This window comes from Vulpes lagopus, chromosome 15 (genome assembly GCF_018345385.1).
Source record: "Vulpes lagopus strain Blue_001 chromosome 15, ASM1834538v1, whole genome shotgun sequence".
Lineage (NCBI taxonomy): Eukaryota > Metazoa > Chordata > Mammalia > Carnivora > Canidae > Vulpes > Vulpes lagopus.
In genome coordinates this window covers 18,364,609-18,387,210 of record NC_054838.1, presented here as the reverse complement: position 1 = coordinate 18,387,210, position 22,602 = coordinate 18,364,609, and the positions used below count along the sequence as shown (strand labels likewise).

Below are 22,602 nucleotides of genomic sequence, written 5' to 3'. Positions count from 1 at the left end.
TCTGCTTCTCCCTCTGCCTGTGTCTCTGCTTCTCTCTCTCTCTCTCTCTCTCCCTTTCTGTGTCTCTCATGAACAAATAAATAAAATCTTTAAAAGAAAAAAAGAGAAATAAAACATCAGTAGTTACGAATGTATGGAACTAGGTGTTTATTGAAGCTTTGTCTTTATGATGACAATCCAGTAATGACCTAGATGATCATAATAGAGGAACATATTAACTGCTATATTATATATTATATTTAAAAATAATGACACAAGTACACTATCAAAAATACAGATCCCTATAATATTATTGACCTTGGAAAAATAATAAATTAAGCATGTTCATACCAAGAAATGCAGACTGTTTGGCCATTTATTAAATTTAAGTAGAGTTCAGTCAAACACTGGTCAAATATCACCTGGCTTCTCAGCACAGTCAGAATGTGTGTGAATCCACTCTTCTTCGCCATAGTTTCATCAAAGCTTTTTTCATCTCACTGTTTCTCAAACTGTAGATCAGTGGATTCAGCAGAGGTGTAAGCGATGTGTAAGCCAATGACATGAGTTTCTTAGTTTCTGGGGAGTAGCCAGATTTGGGTTGTAAATAAGTCATACTGGCTGTGCCATAGAAGAGGGTCACAGACGTAAGATGGGAGGCACAAGTGGAAAAGGCCTTTTGCCTCCCAGTGGCTGATGGCATCCTCAGGATGGCAAAGAGAATCTGAATATAGGACAGGAGTATCAACACAAAAGGAACCATGACAATCAAAATGGTGCCAGTGAATGCATAGATTTCAAACAGAAACGTGTCTGCACATGCAAGTTCTAGCACTGGGGGAGTCTCACAGAAGAGATGATTGATTTCGTTGGGGCCACAAAAAGGAAAACTGAAAACCCATGTGGTCTGCACAGTAGCCACCATGATCCCTGAGACCCATGAGAACATTACTAATTTCATGAAAACCCTTTTGTTCATAATCATTGGGTAGCTCAGAGGGTGACAGATTGCAACAAATCGGTCATAAGCCATCGTCCCCAGGAGAAAACATTCAGTACCACCAAAGAAAAGGATGAAATACATCTGTGCAAAACAGCTCATAAATGAAATGGACGTTTTCTCCCTGGTGAGGACCACCAGCATTTCAGGCATAATGACTGCGCTGAAACTCACGTCCACCACAGACAGGTTCTGGAGAAACAGGTACATGGGCACGTGGAGGCTCTGTTCCAAGGAAATGATGACTATAATGATGGCATTTCCCATCAGAGTCACCAGGTAAACAGCCAGGAAAACCCCAAGGAGCTGCTCTTGGAGTTCAGGGAAGTTAGAAAAGCCCAAGAGGATGAATTCAACCACAGAGCTTTGATTTTGCCTTTTCATTTCAGTGGAAAAGAGTATGCTGTTTTTATGGACATTGTATACAAATCATGAGGTCACACAGTCCAATAGCTGGTAGTTTGAGTCTTAAATTCTTGGCAGAAGATGTAATAATGAATTCATTTGTCAGATCTTCAAGTTGGCAAATTTTGAGAATAACCAATATATTGGAAGAGTGAGTCGTTCAAATACAAATGAAGTGAGAAATTTTGGCTCAGAAATCTTGCTTTCAAGGTATGAAATAGCAGGTGTTCTCTGCCAACTTTTTTGCTAGATTGAAAATAAATCCTATTCTTAAAACACAGAATCCATTGTCCGTTACATTGATGTATGCATTTCTGTTCTTTTCAATTGTATTTCATATGTGATTTTTCCAATAAAGGCTTTAAATAAAAAATAGCAAAAAAAGGACAAAAATTTATAGCTATTAATTCTAAATTAAAACAAATTTTGATGAGTATTTATTACAAATGCCAAAGTTCAAAATACATTTATATTGCCTTATGAAAAATGAGATTCGTGAATAATATACCAAATAGAGAAACACTCAAAAGGGGTTGAATTTTATTTTATTTTATTTTATCTATTTATTTATTTATTTTTATGGAACGCTTCACGAATTTGCGTGTCATCCTTGCACAGGGGACATGCTAATCTTCTCTGTATCGTTCCAATTTTAGTATATGTGCTGCCGAAGCAAGCACAAGGGGTTGAATTTTAGATGCTCTTATCTCAGATGACCGTAAGTAAATTATTTCAAGCACATCTATTTTTTGGTTAGAATGGATCTATTATTCTGAAATTTGCCTGAATGAAAAACTTTAGAGATCAGTTCTCCATCGCCCATCCTTATGACCATAAAATGAATTGGGGGGCTATACAAAATTCCATTTTTGGTTATTCTGGTCCCGTGATTTAAACTCTCTCCGTTTCTCTCTCTCTCCACCCCCCACCACACACATATTATTAGCAAGTTCATTTAACCATTAACAATTCATTAAACACTGTTTGTGCACCCACCATGTGGCGCCCATATACCCTCAAAGATACATTCATGACATAAATTTGACAGAGAGGTCTTCCCGGAGAGAACAGCATAAAATAGCATCCCCTACCCCCCTCCTCCAGCACCCTATGACTTCCACCTCCCTGGTCTATATTTTGCCATAACACTTGTCACCAACTGAAATCACACATATTTATTAGGGTTTTATGCTTATTATCTAATTCCCCCTTCTGGAACGTAAGCTCCAGGAAGACAGGAACTTTGTTCTGTTCTTTTCTGTATCTTCGGTGCCTGGAATAGATAATAACTAGATATAATAGATGCTAAATCAGTATTTGTTGAATAGATGGAAGAATATTAAAATTCAGAAACCTGGACTCTGACCTTAGGGAATCTATTGTCTGAATGAAAAATAAAACAAGGGAATAGAGAGCCCCAGAATCAACCCATGGCTTTTTTGTAGAGGTTTGCAGCCCCTGTAGGATTGGAGATATCACTGAATTGGAGGGCTGGGCCACAATCCTGATTCTGCTACTACCTCCAAGATGAGTCTCTGAGTCTTTTTGCACTCAGACTCCCCTGTGTGGTTGGGAGCAGGGCCTCCCTTCTGGACCTGACATGGTGTTTCTCTGATTTGTTCATAGAAAACTGCAGCCTTCCCTTCCATTCAGATGAGGGGGAGGCTGAAGGGAAGGTAGAAAAGCGGTGGGTGGGCACAGAGGAGGAGGCATATATGCTGAGTCCTTTGGGCTTACCAATCCCAAGCACAGCTGACCATCTTCTTCCTGTCTAGCTGCTCTTCTGAGCCCCTATCTGGATGGAGCACCTTGCTTCTCCCCGCTCTCCTCCCTTGTCACCCAGACCTTCTCTCCCTCCCCTGTCCCCAGCATCCTATTCACTGTCAGACCCACAGGTGTTTAAAATCTGGAGTCATGGCCTCTTTCCTTCCCCTGCTTCCTCCCCCTCCCTACCCTCATCATTAAATGCTCTCCTAACAGGCTTCTCCATGTTTTGTGACTTCTTTTCCAATCTATCCCTCATACCTCTGCCAAAATAATATCATCCTTTCTCCCAGAATCTTCAGGGTCTCCTTTTAAGACTCTTAACTCTGGGAAATGAACCAGGGGTGGTGGAAGGGGAGGAGGGTGTGGGGTGGGGGTGAATGGGTGACAGGCACTGAGGGGGGAACTTGACAGGATGAGCACTGGGTGTTATTCTGTATGTCGGCAAATTGAACACCAATAAAAAATAAATTTATTATAAAAAAATAAATAAAATAAAATGCCTACTTCTCAGGCTGGCATTTAAGAGAAACTAGATGGGAACAAGTGTTTTAGAAATTTGAAAAGGGAAAATTACTTCTGAGTGGAGAGGGGAAGTAAACAACCATAATCAAAGGATGCTATGGGTGGAAGAGCCAGGAAGTAGAAGGAGGAAGGCAGATTTGTTCAAATCAGAGGTATTTGTAACATCTTAATACTAGAGTGGGGGCCTCCTGGTCTTTGGATGGTGCTTTGAAAACTGACAATATTTCATTGTAGGACATGAAGAAGCCGGGAAGACAGAAGCTGAATATATGTATTGTTGCCTTGAACTCAGATTATTAGGACATTAACAGATAGTAAAAAGCAAGTTGATTTACAGAGTTTAACCATGGTGATAAATCAAATATCTGTATTAACTTTAATAATTATGTTTTGGATATCAAGTAATCTCTAAAGTTAGTAAGGTGGACCCTGAAGAAAAAAAAGCATTTAAGTACCATTTGTAGTAGATAAAAATATATATTAAGCTCCAAGTATATAAAACTAATAAGTTTTAAAAATATTAAAATTTAGAGTATCTTATCAAAAATAGATGAACTTCAGGGGACCGATAATTATGAAACAAATCTAAATCACTGTCTTTATGTATGATAGAAAAAAGAAAGGAGAAAGAAAGAAAGAAAGAAAGAAAGAAAGAAAGAAAGAAGAAAGAAAGAGAAAGAAGAAAGAAAGAGAAAGAAGAAAGAAAGAAAGAAAGAAAGAAAGAAAGAAAGAAAGAAAGAAAGAAAGAAAGAAAGAAAGAAAGAAGAAAGAAAGAAAAAAAGAAAGAAAGAAAGAAAAAAGAAAAAAGAAAACTGAACCTGAATGCTCCATCTTTTCCCTTTCACATGAGTTACCCTAATGGTGACCTGATTGATTGAATGACATGTCCTTCTGGTTCTACTGTTAACTTTCTGTATGACCTTGGCCAAATCACCCCCTTCTCTGGGTTTCATCTTTGGCGTGACTGGCCTTATTTCTGATCACCTCCCACCCCAGCTACAAAGCTCTATGAATTGATGATTAGTGCAAGCAAACTACTTAAAGTTCTAATTATTGCCCAAAGTTTTATGGGACTATAAAAGACAGAGTGGTTGACATTCTCACTTGAGCAATGATAAGTATCTCCAATTATCAGTGAGAAGAACTTTAAATGGCAAACCCACTAACAGGCACATAAGCAGAATCTTCAGTTCCTTACCTTCAGTTCTTTACCTCTCATTTTCATTCATTCAATCATCTGTTTCACTTCTTTAGTTTAAAAAAATACTCTCCCATAAATAAAACTTAGTGATTCAATGCACTGATTATATAACATTATATAGTATTGAATGTTTGCCCTTGGAGAATTCTCTGGAAAATTTACACTCAATTTATATAGACTTCCCCCTATGGACATAAGAAAGCTCAATTACTCAAACTTGAAGCAACACTCCTTCAGGTTTATATAGGGATAAACATCTATTCACTCAAGAGACTCAATTTCACCATGATGCACCCAACACCACCATTAAGGAATGAAAGCAAAGGCTGAGTAAAAGTAAAGACAGTGAAGACAAGCAGGGATAGGGGTATAAGGAAAGGCAGGTTTATCTAGATTGATTGCATGGGATGGGCAGTTTCTGCAGTGATAGGAAACATGTTAAGACAAGTAGGTTGAAGTTACTTTGTGGAAAGCCTGGTGTCATTACCAATTTTTAAAATATTTTCCTGTAGAAATATGGAAACACTGAAAATTCGGTGGTGGGGGGGGCATTAGTCATTTAGGTGATTTTATAGATCGTGCTTTTTATCTTGAAGAGAAAGTATCTGAACTAACTATATGACTGAGCAAATATGTAGCTTCTCTGGCTTACTTTTCTGCTAAAATGATATTATTAATCTCACAAGGTATGTGAAAGAACCAAGGGACTCATAGGTTAGCCTGTACTGACTTGAGCAATCAATGAGACCATTGATTCAGTCCCATCAGAATGTAGGGACGAATGAATTTGCAGGCTTGGCTTTATCCTAAATTCAGATGAGGTGAACAGGATCTGGTTCCCTTTCTCTATTTCTCATCTCTGCTTTCCTAGAGTAGGTTCCATTCTCAAGGAAGCTCTCCCCAACTACAGACAATGTCTACCAATACTTAGAGATACATCCTTTCTAATCTGTATCCAGTGGGAAACATACTAGTTATCCTGTGGGAAAAAGGTGTTCATTCACAAAAAACAATTTGAGGACCCCTCTCATATCATTTGCTGTAGGAGGATTACATGAGAAACCATGGACCAGACAATGTGATTGATGAGAATGGAGAATGCTGCCAAATGGTACCTACCCCATAAATGAGGATAGCATCTACCCAAACAGTGCATACTTTAAAAAGTTTAATGAAAAAAATCCCCAAGAGAAATAATGGTATTTTTGGCAAAGGAAGGAGACTAGGGACACCTGGGTGGCTCAGCGGTTGAGCATCTGCCTTCAGCTCAGGGTGTAATCTCCAGTCCGGGGATCAAATCCCACGTAGGACTATCCTGAAGGACATGAATGTAGAGGGTGAAGAAGACAGGATTTCAAATCTTAGTGAAGGAGGGATGGAGAATAAATGGAAATAGGGCAAGGAAAATCTGTAAATGAATCACTTCAAGGATTTCACACACTTCGGGGTCTGGTTCTCGAGTTTAGGAGTGAATGGGAAAAGATTATTAAAAAAGTCAAGAAGTGAATAGTTACACATCCTACTAACAAAAGGGACCTTCTTGAGATTGACCATCCCGTCATTCAGGCTGAATTGGACTATACAGGGTATTGTTAAGAGCACAATATAGATGCCCCCATCACCTTCTCCATGATAACAACAACAACGACAAAAGTCCACTGGGGCCTTGAAGTGGGAAATGGGAAGCATGAAACATAGAGATTATTGTCTTCCTGAGTCTCTAATGAATTAAGAAGCATGTTTTGTTTTGTGTGGGGTTTTTTTGTGTGTGGGGTTTTTGGGTTGTTTTGTTTTGTTTTGTTTTGTTTTGGTAAGGAGGGAGTTACATTTCTGCCAGTGTTCCAAAAAGGGAAGAGGAAATTCTAAATTATCTGAGAGAAAGCATAGTCACTGACAACCATGTCAAAAATCAATTTACACGAGTCCAATCTCAAAATTGCCACAGATTTACTAATATAAATTCAGTCTTTTCCTGGCAAATGTTCTCCACATATTCCCAAGAATACTCACATTTCTAACCTACTTAGGAGCCTTCCCCCCAGTTTGTGGGTTCTGCAAAAGGCCACTTTCATTTTAAGAGTCCAGAGAAGGGGAGAAGAAATAGGGGAATTGTCAGGACTAATTGAAGCTACAGCAGCAGATATGTTCCTATGTGGCTCATGGCTGCTGCCTGCCCCCACCACCCTCCTCTACTTAGGGTTGCCAGATTGAGCAAATAAAAATATAGAATGTTCAGTCAAATTTGAATTTCGTATAAACAATCTTTTAGTGTGTGTCCCATGCAAAAAAAAATATTTATAGTTTATCTGAAATTCGGATGTAACTGGGCATCTTGTGTTTTTTCTCACAAGCTTCCTCTACCTGCCATTCTCAAACCCCAGTCTTTCCGAGGGGGTCCCCATGGTTATTCCCTAGGAAACTACAACCTTCTCTTTCCCATGGTTTGTACCTCCACTTCCCCAGAGGGAGGCTAAGTCAGCACCAGGTAAAACCAGGGTCTCTCTGCACCTAGAATCACTGCTCCCTTCAGCCACCAAGCTCTGGATCCCAGTTGGACCCATTCTTTCAGACTTCTACACACAGGTGTCTCATGGCCTCTTCCTCTTACCCAGCCCCTCAGGGAACCCCAGACCATTGTGTAATATCTGTGTGACATATTATTCTGTATGTTCAGAATCCTTTCCTTTGGGGAACCACTCTCCCATTCCTTGAGTTTCAAGAAGTGCTGATCCTTTCTTACTTAGCCCGCAGGTGTGACCTAGGCCATCAGATTTAAGCCTATGTAATCAGAGAAGTTCATATTCCAGACCACAGTGGTTGTTCAAGGCTTGGCACATACCCAGGGTCAGGTCAGAAGCCTCTTCCAACTTCTCTGCTAGACCTATTGATAAAGATGATTCTGTTCTTTTAGGGTTGTTGACTGTAAGGATGGCTTAAGTTGACACCCCTTATGTCTATCTTCTCTGATACATAAGAGCCACTCTATGAAATAAGAAGAAAGGGCAACTATAAAAAGAGCAATAGAGGGGAGAGAGAGTGAAAGCCTTGATGCCATTACCTATAAAGAGCTGGACATAGCTAAAACTAGAAGTCTGTTATCTGTAAAAAATAAATACAGTGGGTCATTTAATTTTTTGCTTCAGCTAGTTTGAACTGAATGTGAATCCTAATCAAAATAAATTATCTAAACCTCAATTGCATGTTAGACCTATGTTTTTTTTTAAATGGGCCTCCTTGACCCCATGAATATCCATCCAGCAGTGTGGCTGGGCACCTGTTCCCTTGTTCCCAGATTCTCTATGATATTCAGGAGTCGGTCTGCTGTGAATATCTAATCTCTTAGGGGGTGACACAACCTCACCCACACTGGATGCCAGCCAGCCTCTGTAACAATGCAGTACAAATTACTCTTTAAATAAGCACATGTACACACATACTGTTTGTTACACATATTCTGGACACAAACACAGTCTATGTGTTCAATATATCATCTATATAATTATCAAATTTGGAGCCACCAAATTTCCTGTGTGAAAAAGAGTGAATTGTTATGATATCCCAAATTGACCACCCAAGTGAAGTTCCCTTAGATTCAGAAGTTTGGGCATGTCTTGCTGGAAGTGGTACGTGTGGAATCAACTTGTAAGGAATCATGACAGGAATAAAAATGTGTGAAAAGCAAAATGAGGGGTGTCTGTAACCTTTCTGTGGGGCACTGAAGGTCAAGGCAGCACTGGCATTCTTGGCTGCTCTGGCACCAGCAGCAACAGCTGGGGTGAGAGTAGGTTTGTGGTGCCCACACCAGGTCCTCAGGGGCCTCTACTGTGTTGGCTGAGGGGTAGGACCAAAGAGATCTCTCTGAGGAACTCCAGAAATTTTTATTTATTTATATATTTTTATTTAAATTCAATTTGCCAACATATAGTATAACACTCAGCCCTCATCCTATCAAGTGCCCTCCTTAGTCCCTGTCACCCAGTTACCCTTTCACCCCACCCACCTCCCCTTCTGCAACCCTTTGTTTGTTTCCCAGAGTTAGGAGTCTCTCATGGTTTGTCTTCCTCTCTAATTTTTTCCCACTCAGTTTCCCTCCTTTCCCTCATTGTCCCTTTCACTATTTCTTATATTCCACATATAAGTGAAACCGTATGATGATTGTCCTTCTCCAATTGACTTATTTCACTCAGCATAATACTCTCCAGTTCCATCCACACTGAAGCAAATGGTAGGTATTCATCCTTTCTGATGGCTAATATTTTCTATTATATATATACCTCACATCTTCTTTATCAACTCATCTGTTGAAGGATATCATGGCTCCTTCCATATATTGGCTATTGTGAACATTACTGCTATGAACATTGGAACCCCAGAAATTGATGGGTCTCCTAAATGAACTTCAATTTCCTCATCTGTGAAACGAGAGAGTCAGGAACTGACCCCACCTATATTTAAAATTCCTTTGAACTCTTCTTGTCTATACAGAATGAGCCAGAGCAGAAAAAAAGGGATTATGACTTATCTCTGGGAACTGGCTGGTCTTTCCAAAAAAAGAAAAGGGAGGTAATGGCATCACTGGGGACGAGTGACATGGTATTAGTGCAGAACTAGGTCAAGTCACAGTAGACTTTAAGACCAAAGGTCTGTGACAAGACATGGTTCATTTCCAACACAGAAATTCTAGAAATTTCTAGAAAGATGGGAAGCTACTATTTATTTAAGCAGCAATTGATCACAAAACAGAGTCAAAGGGATATTCCCTTATAACCCAGTACAATATTTCTTTTAAATGTTGATATTAATATGCTTCACATTATCCAATCTTACAGAATGAGGACAATCCATAGTTTACCGATCACATGTTTGGTCACTAATATAAACATTAACATTAAATTCCACAGTAGAGGAGGTTATAAGCAGCTTCTGTAGGAAGAAGAGATGCTAAATAACTGAATTTGAGCCACTGATGGTAAATGTGATTGTTCCTAGGGACTCAGTCCACATGGCCTTTCCCTATGTCCTATATTCCAAGTTTTCTGAACCTGTATTATCTAATTTTCTTTTCTACTTGCTCTTCTGCCCTTCCACTCTTTCCAGTACCTATTAGTCTAATCTCTCATCTCTCCATTTTTTTTACACTCTGTCTTCCCCCATCTTCCTGTCCCTGACTCTCCAACCTTCCTGACCCTTCAGCTCTACTGTCCCATTCCTCCACTTCCCGTCCTACTGCTCCTACCCTCAGCATCTCGTTTCTCCATTTCGCTGCCTTTTCCATTAGAAGCCTCCATTTGTGTCTTTTCTATATTATCTTTGTCCACAAAAGGACATTTTTCCTTCTCTTTCCATCTATTAATCAAGCTGGTTTTGACAGAAAATGAGTTCCTGTCATGGGGTTTCTTTTTATTTGAACGTTGCATCTTAAGCGATACATCACTTATCTGAACACCTTTTACCAGATTCCTTATTTTAGACTGATTCAGGGAGAATTCCAAATCCCAGGCCCCTTTATGCTTTATAGATTTCACTTGTTCTTTAAAATGCTTCAGATCCTGCTTTACCAAGGGAGAAATTTTGAGGGAGAACTTTAGCTCGAAGTTCGAGGAGGTCTCTTTTTTCAATATGTCCAATAAAAAATGCATACTGAGGGTCATCTCCTCATTCTCTGCCTGCCTTTCTTCATCCAGAAGCCTCTTCACTTCTTTGCGGGACTCTTTCCCCAGCTGACTCTGGTCCTCTTTCACCAGGTAGGACATGGCATGAAAAAACTCCTGGAAGCTAATGTGGCGAAAGATATAGAACTTCTTGATGTCAAGTCCCTCTTGGTAATCCATGCTACTCAGAAAAGCAGCAAGTCTGGTCCCATCTAAATTGTGCTTCCTGAGGTCAGCTTCTTCAAACATGAATCTCTGGTGCTGGATCCCCTCAGCTGCTAAGGAGCACAGACCTTTCAGGACCCTGTGCCGAGTAAGCTTGGAGCAGCCTTCATTGTCACTGGGGGGCAGGAAGGTGGAGACATAGGCCATGAAGATGTCTGTGCCATTACTGGGAGTCTCTGAGATCTCTCTGCCCTTCTCCATCTGCTCCTTGAGCCAGGAGCAGATCACCCAGCAAATGCCTGGAATTTGACATGATTTGTAGAGAACGTCATTTCCTCGTACAATGTCAAAGGCATTTCTGGCTTGCTCCTCATCCATGAAATAGGAGCTGAAATACCTCCTCCGTTCATCCTCAGAGAAGCCAAGGATGTGAATATGGTGTGATTGTTTCAGCAAGGGATTCAAATTCTGCAAAGCCAAGGGCCGGGTGGTGATAAGAAGTGAACATGTGGAAAGCACTTCTCTTCTAATTAGACAGTGCAGCACTTTCTCCATGGGGCTCAGCCTCAGACTCTTCAAGCCCCTTACAAAGGGTCTCTGCAGTTCATCAAAGCCATCCAGGATGAATAGCAGTCGCTCAGCCTCCCTCAGCATCTCTCTGACAGGTGCTTGGTTGTCCCCACAACACCAGAAGAGAAGCTGGTCCAGTACGCCCTCCTGTAACAGAACCACTTCTCTGCAGCTGACATAAAAGACATAATCAAACCGGCCTGGGTACAGGGTACCAGTGGCCCAGTCCAGCACCATTTTTCTGGCCAGTGTTGTCTTTCCGGTTCCAGCGGACCCCTGTAGCACCACTGTGGGCGGGGCTTGGTAGGACTTTTCTCCTGGATCAAACAGAGTCTCCACCGAGGCAGAGTCCAATTCCTGCTCCAAGACAGGGCAGGCAGATGATTCTGGGCTCCCTGGGCTAGAAGTGGCCACCAGAAGCAGTTGACTGTGGCTGCCGCAGATTGACTCCTCTTGCCTCTCCTCTAGGCAGCAGCGCACATGCTCTCGATATATTTCTCTATAATCTGAGCCAGACACATGGGGTGTTAGTGGGTCAGACAGAAAGAAAGACAAAGAAGGCCCTTCAAACTCTAGGCTCTGCTCTCTAGTTTCATCCTGTATACTCTCTGACTTGTATCTCTTGAAGTTTATATTTTGGGCTTTAAGGGGAAGGACCCCTGGACACGTGGTGTGTTCCTGCACACAGACACATGCATGGTGGGTATATGCACATCCATGTGAGTGTGCAAGGGTGTGTTTCATGTGTGTGAGGATATCGATGGGGTATGAGTGAGTGTATCCACGCACACTCATGGGAGTACACTTACGCAAGTTTGTGTATTTTTGTGTGAGGAAGGTGCATCAGTGCGCATCAGCAAATGGGCATTTGTAAGAATACATGTATGTGCAAAAGTGTCTGTGCGTATGAATATCTGAGTGCTCCTGTGAAACATCCCCATTAGAAAGGTGAGGACAGAGTGGAGAAAGGAAAGGGAAGCTGGGGGATGGTGAAATAAGTAACAGGAGCCTGTTCTTGGTAATGATCAAGCTGTGTGCTCAGGATAAACCAGCTCCTGAGCAGAAGCTATGATTATAGGTCAGAAGAGCTCTCGGGTATAAGAGGGGCCCCTGGAGGGAGCACAGGCACCTCCCCTGGAACCCCACAAGAAAGGACAGGCGACCTTCTGGGCTTCAAGCCCACATTGTTCTCTAGGGCAGCATTGATCCCCCTGTTCCTTGAGAGAGCAGAGAGCAGGATGCAGGAGCAGGCTGTCCTCTGTGGAAAGGAGTCTGGGCTGCCCGTTGGGACAGCAGCTAAGGAAAGATATGACCCCCACACCCCGAGGCCATTCCTGCTGATTAGTGGAAACCCCTTCACCAACACCATCTTCATTCAATCTCTAAGCCCTCTCTGCTACCCTCCTCTTCTCTGGCACTACAACTGGAAGTAGGAGGTGGGGCATTATGGCTAATGTAGTCTTTCTATGAATCTCCATGCCTCGGCTCAGGCCCTGTCCCTACACTTGTCAGAGCCTTTAGCTGGAGACCACCAGGTCCTTGGGCACTGGTGCTCCCAGGCACAGAAAGAGGGCAAGAGGGAGAGACAGCAAAAATTCCGGGCTATGGGAGTCTCTGGAAATGTCATGGGGGTGGGAGAGTCCTGGTGCCACCCTGACCTCCCCTCATCCCTGGCTCCACTCACCGTTCAGACAAATGTGGCTGAGCTGGTCCACTGGTTCTAACAGGTTCATGACCCTCAGGACCCTGACCACCACCTTCACGGCCTCCAGTGCTCCGTAGAGTGAAATCAGCCGAGAAGCCAGGTCCACTGGGCTCAGGCCCTCCAGTTCCCCACGCGCCAGCTGCAGGCCGCCCCTCAAGCAGGCTTATGTCCCGTAAGTGAAACTTGAATAGCTTGAAGTTTTTCTCCTCAAGGTCTCTCAAGGCCCAGAGCAATGCCTCCCGGGGGTTGCGAGTCAGGGCCATGGTGTTGGGGTGAAGGGTTGAGTTCAGACCCGTGATCTGGAGAAGCAGAGCGGGGAAGAGAGGCGGGTGCTGAGGGAAGAGCAGCCTGCAGGCACCTCAGCCGCCTGCTTTACTTAGCAAGCTGCTGAGCGCAGGCCAAGGAGAGATGAGAGATGAGCGAAGTTCCAAGAAAGGCGAGCAGGTGAGACAGCAAAGAGCTTTCCTATGCATTCCCCACTGTGCCCCTTTGTCCACTGGCTGATGTGTGTCTGTGCCACCAAATGAAAAGGAAGGTGTGTGGGTGTGTAGATTCTATCTCTCCATCTCTCTCCTCCACCCTCCTCTTGCTCACACCATGGTTTATCAGGCCCTAAGTAGCTGCTTAAGGCAGTTTGGGTTACAAATAGACACTTTTTTTTTTTTTTTTTTTTTTTTTTTTTTTTTACGTTTTACAAGTGAACCTCTCTCTGACTTTGTGAACCCATACAGAATATTTACTGGGACTGCTGAGGAATGGCAAGAAGGTAGAAACTCTATACTCCTCAGCCCCTTGGCTTCACACAGAATTTCAAAGCTGGAAATCTTCTAATTCAGATATGGAGTTAAAGGCAGCCCGGGTGGCTCAGCAGTTTAGCGCCTTTAACCCAGGGTGTGATCCTGGAGACCCGGGATCGAGTTCCACATTGGGCTCCCTGCATGGAGTCTGCTTCTCCCTCTGCCTGTGTCTTCTGCCTCTCTCTCATGAATAAGTAAATAAAACCTTAAAAGAAAAAGATAAGGAATTAAGTTCAAGTAATAAGAGAAACAGCTGTACTTTGAGGACTCACTAGTTGTTATCTCTTTTGATCATCACATAAATTGTCTTGGGGATCGCTCCAGATGAGAAATTTGACAGAGAAGAGTGGGTTTTCCAGAGCTGGACCAGTGGGCAAAAAGGCAGGATTTATATCATGGCCTATGACCTAGGTAAATAGGGACAGAAAGAGGTGAAAAGACAAAACCATTCAAGACAGGAGAAGAAAGTAGGTCATTAGACTAACTGCTATCCCACACTGGAGACGGATATAGATATGAAGCAGCAGCGAAGGGAGAGGGGGATCTTGAGTTGTGTTGAAAGTATAGAACTAATATGTTGGTGGAACGGCAGTCTTCGGAAGAAGACAAGCAAATATTGGCAGAAACTTTCAGAGTCCAGAATTATCCGCTCTGATCCATAACCAATGGGGAATCCATCTCCATAGCAAAATGGCTGAGAGTTAGAAGAAGGTATTTGGGAACAGAGACCATTGCTGAGATTCAAATATCAGCATTTTAACTACACACCAAAAACAGATAAAAAAGTTTAGGAGAATATTAGACTACAATGGACTATGGGTGCAAGTCATAGGGTCATTTGCAAAAGCAAGCCTGTTGACATAGGAGCGAATAAAGCCTCAGACTTACTGAAAATCTCTGCTGTTAGCAGAGATAATTCAGGAAAGAGCAAGAAAAGATGGCACTATAGGATTCCACGGAGATGTGGGGTCTAGGCTTCAGGCCATTTGGACTCAAAGAGCTGGTGGTAAGGTGGGGATGACTCACCTCCCTGATGACTTCACCAGATTTTAAGTCATGACTTTGGGACTGAATAGAAACAGATTTTTTTTTTCTAGTCAAACAGACCTCAAGCCAAGCCTAGATCCACTTAACCCAAACCCATTAGTTCACTTCTGCTTTGTGGTGCTGGTATTAAAAGGATAAGTGGGGGTTCCTGGGTGGTTCAGTTGGTTAAGCGTCTGACACTTGATTTTGGGTCAGGTCATGATCTCAGGGTCGTAAGATTGGGATCTGTGTTGGATGAGGAGTCTGCTTAAGATTCATTCTCTCCCTCTCCTTCTGCTCCTGCCCCCCAGCTCTCTCCCTCTGAAAAATAAAAATAAAATAAAATTAAAAAACAGGTGGGACAACCCTGACACCTCTCCTTTAATATGTAAAGGCCCTGGTACACGTGGGGTTGGAACAGATGAAGTGCTCCTGGTCCTCCTCAGAGCAGCACAAACACCCACACATTCTATCTGTCGGTAGATGAGTACTGCTCACCAGAGGAGAACTTGACCTCATTCTTCCACATATTAAGTTGAGAAACAAAGGAGGGGCCAAAGGGATGACTTGCTCTGGTTCCAAGAAAATAAAAGAGCCCAACAGCCCCTTCATCTCTTCTCTGCAATCCCAGTGCTCTCCTACCACTTGATGTGCGGCCAGGCTGGGGAAGTTTGACTTGAGATGCAAAGGAATTGAGGTGCTGTCACCACCATGTCCACAGCCATGGCACCATTTTAAGTTGTTGAAACCACTGGAGGATGTGCTTGATCGAAGTGAAAAGGGAGAAAGACAGGAGCTCCATGAAACAGGAATCCAAACAAGGAGGAAAGCAAAGCCCCTCAAGGCAGCTGATCAGAGGACCTAGAGCATTGTGACAGGACAGAAGCCAGGACTGAGGAGAATGGGGCACTCAGACCATCTCCAAGGGAAAGGATGAACTGACAGAGTAACTGATGCTACTAAGCCCTCTGGACGACCCTACCAAGAGGCTACTAAGAGGTATGGAAAAATTAACATTAAGTACTAAGAATGAATGAAATAAAGAAATTACTCCTTCTGGGATCCCTGGGTGGCGCAGCGGTTTAGCGCCTGCCTTTGGCCCAGGGCACGATCCTGGAGACCCGGGATTGAATCCCACGTCGGGCTCCAGGGGCATGGAGCCTGCTTCTCCTCTGCCTGTGTCTCTGCCTGCCTCTCTCTCTCTCTCTCTGTGACTATCATAAATAAAATAAAATAAAAATTTAAAAAAAAAGAAACTACTCCTTCTGCGATAAAAAAAAACAAGAAAGACAGAAGTTTACATAAGAGTAAACTACAGGGCAGCCCCCCGTGGCTCAACGGTTTAGCGCCGCCTTCAGTCCAGGGTGGGATCCTGGAGACCTGGGATCGAGTCCCATGTCAGGCTCCCTGCATGGAGCCTGCTTCTCCCTCTGCCTGTATCTCTGCCTCTCTCTCTCCCTCCATGTCTCTCATGCATAAATAAATAAAATCTATAAAAAAAAAAGTAAACTATAGTACTCAGGTATGAATAATGTTTGCATAGAAATAATAACAGAACCACTGAATATTGATCTAACTAAAATGTAAAACATAATCACATCAAAAGGCTAGTGGTGGAATGTTCTCGAGTGTTCTGGCATAGGAAGTCAACAGATAATGCACAAAATTGATGAGTCAAAGGTAGCAGTAGACATGTATTATTTAGAAGTGCAGAGATGCAAGAAGGAACAATTTACATATATTAGCAGCTGCTTCCAAAAAAAAAGAGAACCAAAGGTAGTAGTGTGGGGGTTTGAGGAGATGGACCAGGAAAGTACTGGATTTGCAGTGTAAGCTTTATAATGTTAATTGCCCTCTTAAACTATGAGCATATATTACTTCAAAAAATAAAAATTTTCATGATTGGATTGTTTCTTTGTTGTTGAGTTTAATAAGTTCTTTATAGATCTTGGAAACTAGCCCTTTATCTGATACGTCATTTGCAAATATCTTCTCCCATTCTGTAGGTTGTCTTTTAGTTTTGTTGACTGTTTCTTTTGCTGTGCAGAAAGTTTTTATCTTGACTAAGTCCCAATAATTCATTTTTGCTTTTGTTTCCTTTGCCTTCATAGATGTATCTTGCAAGAAGATGCTGTGACCAAGTTCGAAAACAGTGTTGCCTGTGTTCTCCTCTAGGATTTTGATGGATTCTTGTCTCACATTTAGATCTTTCATCCATTTTATGTTTATCTTTGTGTATGGTGTCAGAGAATGGTCTAGTTTCATTCTTCTGCATGTGGTTGTCCAATTTTCCCAGCACCATTTATTGAAGAGACTATCCTTTTTCCAGTGGATAGTCTTTCCTGCTTTGTCGAATATTAGTTGACCATAGAGTTGAGGGCCCATTTCTGGATTCTCTATTCTGTTCCACTGATCTATGTGTCTGTTTTTGTGCCAGTACCACACTGTCTTGATAACCATACCTTTCTAGTACAACCTGAAATCCAGCATTGTGATGACCCCAGCTCTGGTTTTCTTTTTCAATATTGCCCTGGCTATTTGGGGTCTTTTCTTATTCCACACAAATCTTAAGATGATTTGCTCCAACTCTCTGAAGAAAGTCCATGGTACTTTAATAGGGATTGCATTAAATGTGTAAATTGCCCTGGGTAGCATTGAAATTTTCACAATGTTAATTATTCCAATCCATGAGCAAGGAATGTTTTTCCATCTCTTTGTGTCTTCCTGAATTTCTTTCAGAAGTGTTCTGTAGTTTTTAGGGTATAGATCCTTTACCTCTTTGGATAGGTTTATTCCTAGGTATCTTATGCTTTTGGGTGCAATTGTAAACGGGATTGACTCCTTAATTTTTCTTTCTTCATTTCATTGTTAGTGTATAGAAATGCCACTGATTTCTGAGCATTGATTTTGTATCCTACCACACTGCCGAATTGCTGTATGAGTTCTAGCAATCTTGGAGTGGACTCTTTTGGGTTTTCTGTGTACAGTTTCATGTCATCTGCTAAAAGGGTGAGTTTGACTTCTTCTTTGCCAATTTGAATGCCTTTTATTTCTTTCTGTTGCCTGATTGCTGAGGCTAGGACTTCTAGTACTATGTTGAATAGCAGTGGTGAGTGTGGACAATCCTGTCATGTTCCTGATCTTAGGGGAAAGGCTCCCAGTGTTTCCCCATTGAAAATGATATTTGCTGTGGGCTTTTCGTATGGGCAAAAGACATGAACAGAAATTTCACAGAGGAAGACATAGACATGGCCAACAAGCACATGAGAAAATGCTCCGCATCACTTGCCATCAGGGAAACACAAATCAAAACCACAATGAGGGCAGCCCGGGTGGGTCAGCGGTTTAGCGCCACCTTCAGCATAGGGCCTGATCCTGGAGACCTGGGATGGACTCCAACGTCAGGCTCCCCGCGTGGAGCCTGCTTCTCCCTCTGCCTATGTCTCTGTCTCCTCTCTCCCTCTCTCTCTCTCTCTCTCTCTCTCTCTCTCTCTCTTTCTTTCTCTGTCTCTCTCTCTGTCTCTCATGAATAAATAAATAAAATCTTAAAAAAAAATGAGATACCACCTCACACCAGTGAGAATGGGGGAAATTAACAAGACAGGAAACAACAAATGCTGGAGAGGATGTGAAGAAAGGGGAACCCTCTTGCACTGTTGGTGGGAATGTGAACTGGTGCAGCCACTCTGGAAAACTGTGTGGAGGTTCCTCAAAGAGTTAAAAATAGACCTGCCCTACGACCCAGCAATTGCACTGCTGGGGATTTATCCCAAAGATACAGAGGCGGTGAAATGCCAGGACACCTGCACCCCGATGTTTATAGCAGCAATGTCCACAATAGCCAAACTGTGGAAGGAGCCTCAGTGTCCATCGAAAGATGAATGGACAAAGAAGATGTGGTCTATGTATACAATGGAATATTACTCAGCCATTAGAAATGACAAATACCCACCATTTGTTTCAATGTGGATGGACCTGGAGGGTATTATGCTGAGTGAAGTAAGTCAATTGGAGAAGGACAAACATTATATGGTCTCATTCATTTGGGGAATATAAAAAATAGTGAAAGGGAATAAAGGGGAAAGGAGAGAAAATGAGTGGGAAATAACAGAGAGGGAGACAGAACATGAAAGACTCCTAACTCTGGGAAACGAACTAGGGGTGGTGGAAAGGGAGGTGGGCGGGGGATGGGGGTGACTGGGTGATGGGCACTGAGGGGGGCACTTGATGGGATGAGCACTGGGTGATATGCTATATGTTGGCAAATTGAACTCCAATAAAAAATATATACAAAAAAACATAAAAATTACCAAAGTAAGAATAGAGAGTAAAGAAATGGAGCTAGTAATACTGTATTGCATATTTGAAAGTTATTAAAAGGAAATCTCAAAAGTTCTCATCACAAAAAAGTTTCTGGAACTATGTATGATGGTGGATGTTAGCTATATTTATTGCTATATTTATTTATATTTATTGGTGGTGATCATTTCACAATATAAACATATTGAATCATAATGTAAACCTGAAATTAATACAGTGGTGTACATCAACTAAACCTCAACGTGAAAGAAAGAAAGAAAGAAAGAAAGAAAGAAAGAAAGAAAGAAAGAGAAAGAAAGAAAGAAAGAAAGAAAGAAAGAAAGAAAGAAAGAGAAAGAATTAGAAAGAAAGAAAGAAAATAATGTGTATAGATATATCTTTCAGGAAACTTGGCAACAAAAGCAATTGAGAGGTCCTGAGAAGATGTGAGAAATGTGGGGCCAAGAGAAGATCTTGTTTGTTTTAACATGGGAGAGGGTGGGAAGGATTTGAATGCTGACAAAAATCATCTGACAGAAGAACTGGGTTAGAAATGCAGACAAGAGGGGCACCTGGGTTGCTCAGTGGTTGAGCGTTTGCCTTCAGCTTGGTCGTGATTCAGAGTCCTGGGATCCAGGCCCACTTCAGGCTCCCTGCAAGGAGCCTGCTTCTTTCTCTGCCTATGTCTCTGCCTCTCTCTGTGCATCTCTCATGAATAAAAAAAAATGCAGACAAGAGAGAGAAATACCAGGGGAGAGAATTGGGCTGTGGATTGAGGTAGGACTCAAAGTAAAGGCAAAAGACTGGCCTTTGATGGGAGGATGGAGGGTACATCTTCCATCCATGCCTAAAGAAAGTGACAGGGTCATTTGGCAGAGCAAGGCAGTTCTATGGGTTTTGTGGTCAGATGAGGGTACTCATGCCTGGTGGTCCCTGTATTCTCTATGAAGGATGAGTAGGAGTATCTCCTAGGGGTGCGAGGGCAGGTAAAATGGGGAGAAGCCATGAGGAAACAATTTAGAGCCTCTCCTATGCACCTTTCCCTCCCCCTCCAAGGCCTCTCATGCCCAGTGCTCAGTGAGTTCTGCCAGAGTCCAGGAGAATAGGCAGGAATGGAAATTGGTCTCTCCCAGAGCCTTAACCAAGCTAAGGCTAGAGACAGAAGCAAGACAGAAAAGAACCAAGCCCGAGAGACAAAATGGGAAAATAGAGTGAGACACAGCCACACAGATCATGTGACACAGAGAACAGAGTCCATTAGCTGAGAAGGCTCTCAGATCAGCCTCTCCTAGAAGGTCCCTTGTCTGGAGATGATGGGTCAGGGACTGAGAGTCACACCTGAAGGAACAGAAATGAGATATTTTAAAAAACATTTTAATTGAAGGGTGGAGGCAGGACATGAAATGAGGCCTCCCTCCCTGTAACACTGGCTTGGCTGTGGACAGAACTGGCAGCTGGAGCAATTGAGTTCCAAAAGGGAAGGGGCAGAGACAAAAGAGACAGGGTGGAAACAGTAAGAAACTAAAAAACACAGAAGACAGGAATAAGTAGATGAAACAGAGGACCCTCGTAGCCATTTGAAAGTATCCATCTCTGCCAGGAGAGGCTGTCTTTTCTCAAGAGTACTCCTACATGCCTTGGAGGAGAAGGAAACCTGCATCCTCCCCAGTAACTTGGCAACTGCTAGCAAGATGGTAGTCAGAAAAACAGGCAGGCTGGCAAAGCACATGCACAAATCAGAATGGCAAATATCAGAGCTAGAGCATTTCAAAGCTCTTGTATCATTGGTGGAGCTGTTTAAACTCAAAACAAATGAGTAAAAATGCATGGTAATTTCTACACCTGTGTGCTGCTGGAGCACCACCTCTCCAACAGTCGGGAAGGGAGTTGATGTTGAGGACAATAACTATCATGGCTTTCAGTGCTTTGACAAAACTTCAGATATATAGTTTTGGCAGATGCCAAGCCTCTGTGATTTCATCCTGTTGGAGCATTCACTGTATCCCTATAGGGTTCCACTTTCTCTTAGGTTTGCTGTGGCTGAGCCAAGAAAAGAAGTCTATACAAATCCCATGAAAGATTTTGAGGAAAAGAAGCTTGGTGTCTTTCAGAGCGCAAAATTATATTGGAATGCAAAGGAGTTGAGGTAGGACTCAAAGCAAAGGCAAAAGATTGGGTTGAGTTACATGGAAGTTTGTCACTAAACTGTATTCCTGAACTATGAAACATGAATATTGTGTAATAAGGAAATATTTCTTTGATAAATAATTAACAAATAAGAAAAATGCATGGTAAAATCAAAAGTAGTAATTAAAATCCTGAAATTAGAATATGTGGTTCCTAGCAGCAATGTCCACAATAGCCAAAATATGGGAAGACCCCAGATGTCCATCAACAGATTAATGGATAAAGAAGATGTGGTATATACATGTGTGTGTTTATACATTCCATTATATATGTGTGTATATATATATATATATACATATTATATATAAGTATTGGAACATTACTTAGCCATCAAAAAGAATGAAATCTTGCCATTTGCAACAATGTGGAGGGAACTGGAGGGTATTATGCTAAGTGAAAGAAGTCACTCAGAGAAAGACAAATATATGATTTCACTCGTATGTGGAATTTAAGAAACAAAACAAAGGATCACAGGGGAAAGGAAGGCAAAATAAAATAAGATGAAAACAGAGAGGGAAGCAAATCATTAGAGACTCTTAACTCTAGGAAACAAACTGAGGGTTGCTGGAGAGGAGGTGAGTGGAGGGACAGGGTAATTGGGTGATGGGCATTAAGGAGGGCACATGATGTGATGAGCCCTGGGTATAATATGCAACTGATAAATCACTAAATTCTACCCTGAAACGAATAATCCACTATATGTTAACTAAATTTAATTTAAATTAAAAATGTTTTTAAAAGAATATTGTTTCCTAACCAGCAGAAAAACAAAAACAGTAAGAAAACACACTCAGTCAAATAACCCCATTTTAAGGCCAAATATAAGTGAAAAAAGAATATGGAAAGTCAATCAAATAAAAACAAAAAATATATAATGTTAGAAATTAATCCAAATATGTCAACACAGAAAATGTTAACAGACTAGGCTTGTGAATTCAAAGACACAGGTGGTCAGATTGGATTATTTTAAGTGTGCAAGTATATGCTGCTTACAAGAGATACTCCTAAAATATAAAGATATGAAATGCTTGAAAGGAAAAGAGTGGGAAAAAGATATGTAAGAATATACATATCAAGGGAAATCTGGTAGCTATATTGATAGAGTTCAAAAACTAGCAGAGTGAAATAATATGTCATTTAGCCATCCATATATATTTGAAACAAACCATAATTTTTTAAGCAAATGATGTTGGACACAAAATTCAAGTGAATAGTCATTTCTTGGGCAATGAAATATTGGGGATAGCACTAGGTATATGCAAAGCAGCAGTACTAGTGCCAATTCATACTGGCTCCAAAATTCAGGAATTTTGAGAGCCAGTTGTTAA

At 41.8% G+C, this 22,602-nt stretch overlaps 2 protein-coding genes and 1 non-coding gene across 3 annotated transcripts; all 3 read right to left on the bottom strand.

Moving 5' to 3' along the window:
- Positions 1-418: 418 nt before the first annotated feature.
- LOC121475925 (olfactory receptor 10A3) lies at positions 419-1,363 on the bottom strand. The gene has a single exon (XM_041729593.1). The coding sequence runs from the start codon at positions 1,361-1,363 to the stop codon at positions 419-421; it is 945 nt and encodes a 314-aa protein (XP_041585527.1).
- A 594-nt stretch (positions 1,364-1,957) lies between these two features.
- LOC121476710 lies at positions 1,958-2,064 on the bottom strand. Its single transcript, XR_005984000.1, has one exon. It is a non-coding gene; the product is annotated as a U6 spliceosomal RNA (small nuclear RNA).
- Positions 2,065-10,069: 8,005 nt separating this feature from the next.
- NLRP10 (NLR family pyrin domain containing 10) lies at positions 10,070-13,228 on the bottom strand. Its single transcript, XM_041729825.1, is given in 3 exon segments — positions 10,070-11,766; positions 12,945-13,107; positions 13,109-13,228. Coding segments are annotated over 3 exon segments (1,980 nt in total).
- Positions 13,229-22,602: the final 9,374 nt, after the last annotated feature.

What these genes read in the sequence shown, in the direction of transcription:
- LOC121475925 (XM_041729593.1), bottom strand. Translation starts at nt 1,363, where the DNA reads ATGAAAAGGCAAAATCAAAGCTCTGTGGTTGAATTCATCCTCTTGGGC.